Genomic DNA, 3,135 nt, shown 5'->3' with positions numbered 1-3,135 from the left:
CTGAAAACATTATGGCAAGGATCCGTACAGAGATAGATCTTTTGTTTAACCAGAAACAGCTGTAATATCACTATCACTCTCCACCAGACTCCAGAGACAGAAACACTCATTTTACCTTCAGATCATCGTAACTTCATTAAAGTGAACAGAAACAGAATAAAACTCATTAAACCGTCTCTGTTAGTGTTTCCAACAATCACCAACTCTGGTTTGGTGGAAATAAATCCTTAATTTAAGATGATAAAAACAGCAGCTCTACTCAGCTGTTGAGCTGATTATTTACATCCCAATGTGATCAGTTACATCCTTGGTAGATATTATAAGATTATGTTTGGAAAAATTCCATTTCTTCTCTATTTCAGTGTCAATAAAGTTAAAAAAATAAAAGTTATAAATCTACAGTTCTACATTCACCAGGGTCTCGTTTACAGCAGCTGACACACTAATCAATCCCATAATATATCAGTAATCAGTCAAACTGCTTTATATTTATGTCAGAAAAGAAAGTTTAAAAAATTTTTGGATGTTTATTTGTGTGATATATGTTGTTGGTGATTGATTGTGTTGTTACTGTGTGGTTTATTATTGTCATTTTTATTGTGTTTTACTTTGAGTTTTATCTGTCATGCAAAAGTGACTGATGGCTGTGTGACATTAAGCCAAGTTAATAGTTCAGATTTCTTTTTTTTTTTTCGATAAAAATTTATGGATTTCGTCGGTCAACTTACCTCATTTTGGAGTTTCTCTTCATGGATTACTTCCTCAGAAGGTTTTATGGATCTTTGCTTGTCATTTTTCTTGCTCGACTCTGCACAGAGGGACTGTTAGCTTCCCTATCAGCAACCCTAATGTCACACCTTTTACCTTCAGAGCCGAGAGTCTCTCAATTAGCAGCCCGCTAACATTAGCTGGAGCAGTGCCCGAGGCTGAAGAGCTCACTGACTCGCCACAGAGTGGGTTTAGTCTCAATCACCTCCCTCTCAGAGTACCTCCCAGTGTTTCTGCCCTGCTAGGTTGGTCGTTCTGTCCTCTGTCCGTCCAACACTTGTCTCCAGAGGAAGATATCTTAACTACTATTGGAATATCCAATCATAAACCAGTATATACTAATCAGTAACGGTGTGTCCATCCTGCCAACATCCTGTTTAGCACTTGTGACAAGCAGTTTTTCACAATTATTTTATTAATTAACAAATATGCCGATAACAGTGGTTCATTCTGTTGAGTCGAATTAGAACAACCTGCATAGCTCATGATGAATGTAGCTAGCTAGATAGTTAGCAAAGCTCCGACTGGTAGACTGTCTCTCCAACTGAGGAAACAGACTTTAATGGAAGGAAGAATTTGTAGAAATTTGCCTTTAATGGGATTTACGTGTATAAACACACAGTACACATTAGGTGGATGATCTTTGATCTTTTCTGCAGCCCCACCATCAGCCCAGAATTAACATGAATCATTAGAATTGCTGCCTCTAGCAGGGCTTTAGACTTTTATGATTGTTTTTACTTAAACATTGATTATTGGCAGCTTAAAGCACCAGTGTGTAGGATTAAGTGGCCTCGAGGGAACATCAATATCTGTCCCAAATGTCTTGGTAATCTATCTGATATTTGCAGAGATATTTCAGTCTGGACGGAGTAGAAATTCCCTTCTTCTTCTTCCCTCCATTCTTATCTTATCATCACCAACATGTCTCTCTGTCTCCAACCAGCATGGCCTGGGGATCCTTCACCTGCTGCATGGCCGCCTCCGTCACCACCCTCAACTCCTACACCAAGACAGTGATCGAGTTCAGGCACAAGCGCAAGCTGTTCGAGCAGGGCCTGCGCGAGGAGCAGAACTACCTGGACCAGGAGGCCTTCCACTACTTCCGGGACCGTTCCCTCCAGTCCATCTCCAGCGCCGTGGAGGTCTACCCCGGCCACCACAGCGGAACCAGAGCCGGGCTCGTCGTCGGAGGCCCGGGCCCAGGTCCTGGGCCGGGCCCGGGCCCTGGTCCCGGACGGGGCAAGGTGAGAGCTGCGTCGGCCTCCATAGACCTGGGGGAGAACACAGACTCGCTGGGGGAGGAGCAGTGCTGAGCCACCCGCAGGGAACAGGAGGTTCACGTTGGAGCGGGGCAGAGGTCAGAAGTGGCAGAGGTCAGAAGCAGCCACAAGTTCTGCCACCGGACACGAAAGCACAGCAGATCTTATTTTCTGTTCGGAGATTATGAACTTGAAAAGAAGAGACAGAGGACACATCAGTGAAACTAATATATTTAGATGGATATTGTTCTTTATGTATTACAGAAAATCAATATAAAGTATGAAAGAGATCTCTATCTGACTTTGAGAATTAAGATTCTCCGTGGATGGAAAGCAGGTGTTCTCCAGCATATTTCAATGTGCTATGTGTAGTATTTTAACATCGAATTGGGCGGGAGCTAACTGGATGTTGTTCATTTAAGTTTAAATAAATTGCCGCAGGGATGACGTACTTTTGTTAGCATCACCCTTGTTCTCTGACAGAAAGCCAATCGGATTATTCCATTGGATATTGGATTGTTGTGGAAAATACTAATACTTTATAATACTTACATGTTTTGTTCAGCAAGATAATCTTCACAAATAGAGCGCTGCAGGAATGAGTCCAAAAACCTGGAACTGAGTTAGCATTTTAGCTAATGAAGTCAATGGGTTTTTGGTTAGATGCTTGAAAATAAGGTCTGTGGTAAACACAAGCTTAAAGGTTTAAATACGTCAGTAAATACACCACCTTTATAACTAACCTTACCTTTTTACTTGTGGCGATCATATTTAAGCTTCACAAAACGTAAAAGTGGAGTTAATTTGTGAAGATTATCTTACTGAACAAAAGTTGTAAAGATTGAGTTAGAATAGTTTGTAAGAGTATAAACACAACGAGGCTGTAAAGGCGGACTAGTGAGTAGATAAGTCTTCGTGTTTACCTCTGTATTTTCATTTAGCCACTTGTTAGTGGCATATAAAGGCTTCAATATCCATAGGTGGATATTTACTGACGTATTTTATGTCATAGAAAAAAACATGAGAATCTTTTAAAGTGGGAAGTAAGAAAGGCCAGAGTGACAGACTGACCACCGTTCACAAGAGCTGTACAGCTTCTGGTAGT

At 41.2% G+C, this 3,135-nt stretch overlaps 1 protein-coding gene across 1 annotated transcript in view; it reads left to right on the top strand.

Moving 5' to 3' along the window:
• The window catches only part of gsg1l (gsg1-like), a 19,198-nt gene extending 16,635 nt beyond the window's left edge, over positions 1-2,563 (top strand). Inside the window, exon 3 of the mRNA XM_035654470.1 lies at positions 1,715-2,563. Within this exon, the coding sequence (XP_035510363.1) occupies positions 1,715-2,084 (370 nt within the window). The 3' untranslated portion in view covers positions 2,085-2,563. The remainder of the gene's footprint in view (positions 1-1,714) is intronic.
• Positions 2,564-3,135: the final 572 nt, after the last annotated feature.

Source organism: Morone saxatilis, unplaced genomic scaffold, assembly GCF_004916995.1.
Source record: "Morone saxatilis isolate NCDOM2014 unplaced genomic scaffold, NCSU_SB_2.0 Contig14, whole genome shotgun sequence".
Lineage (NCBI taxonomy): Eukaryota > Metazoa > Chordata > Actinopteri > Moronidae > Morone > Morone saxatilis.
The sequence above is the reverse complement of the archived record's forward strand: the minus strand, read 5'-3'. Positions and strand labels throughout refer to the sequence as shown.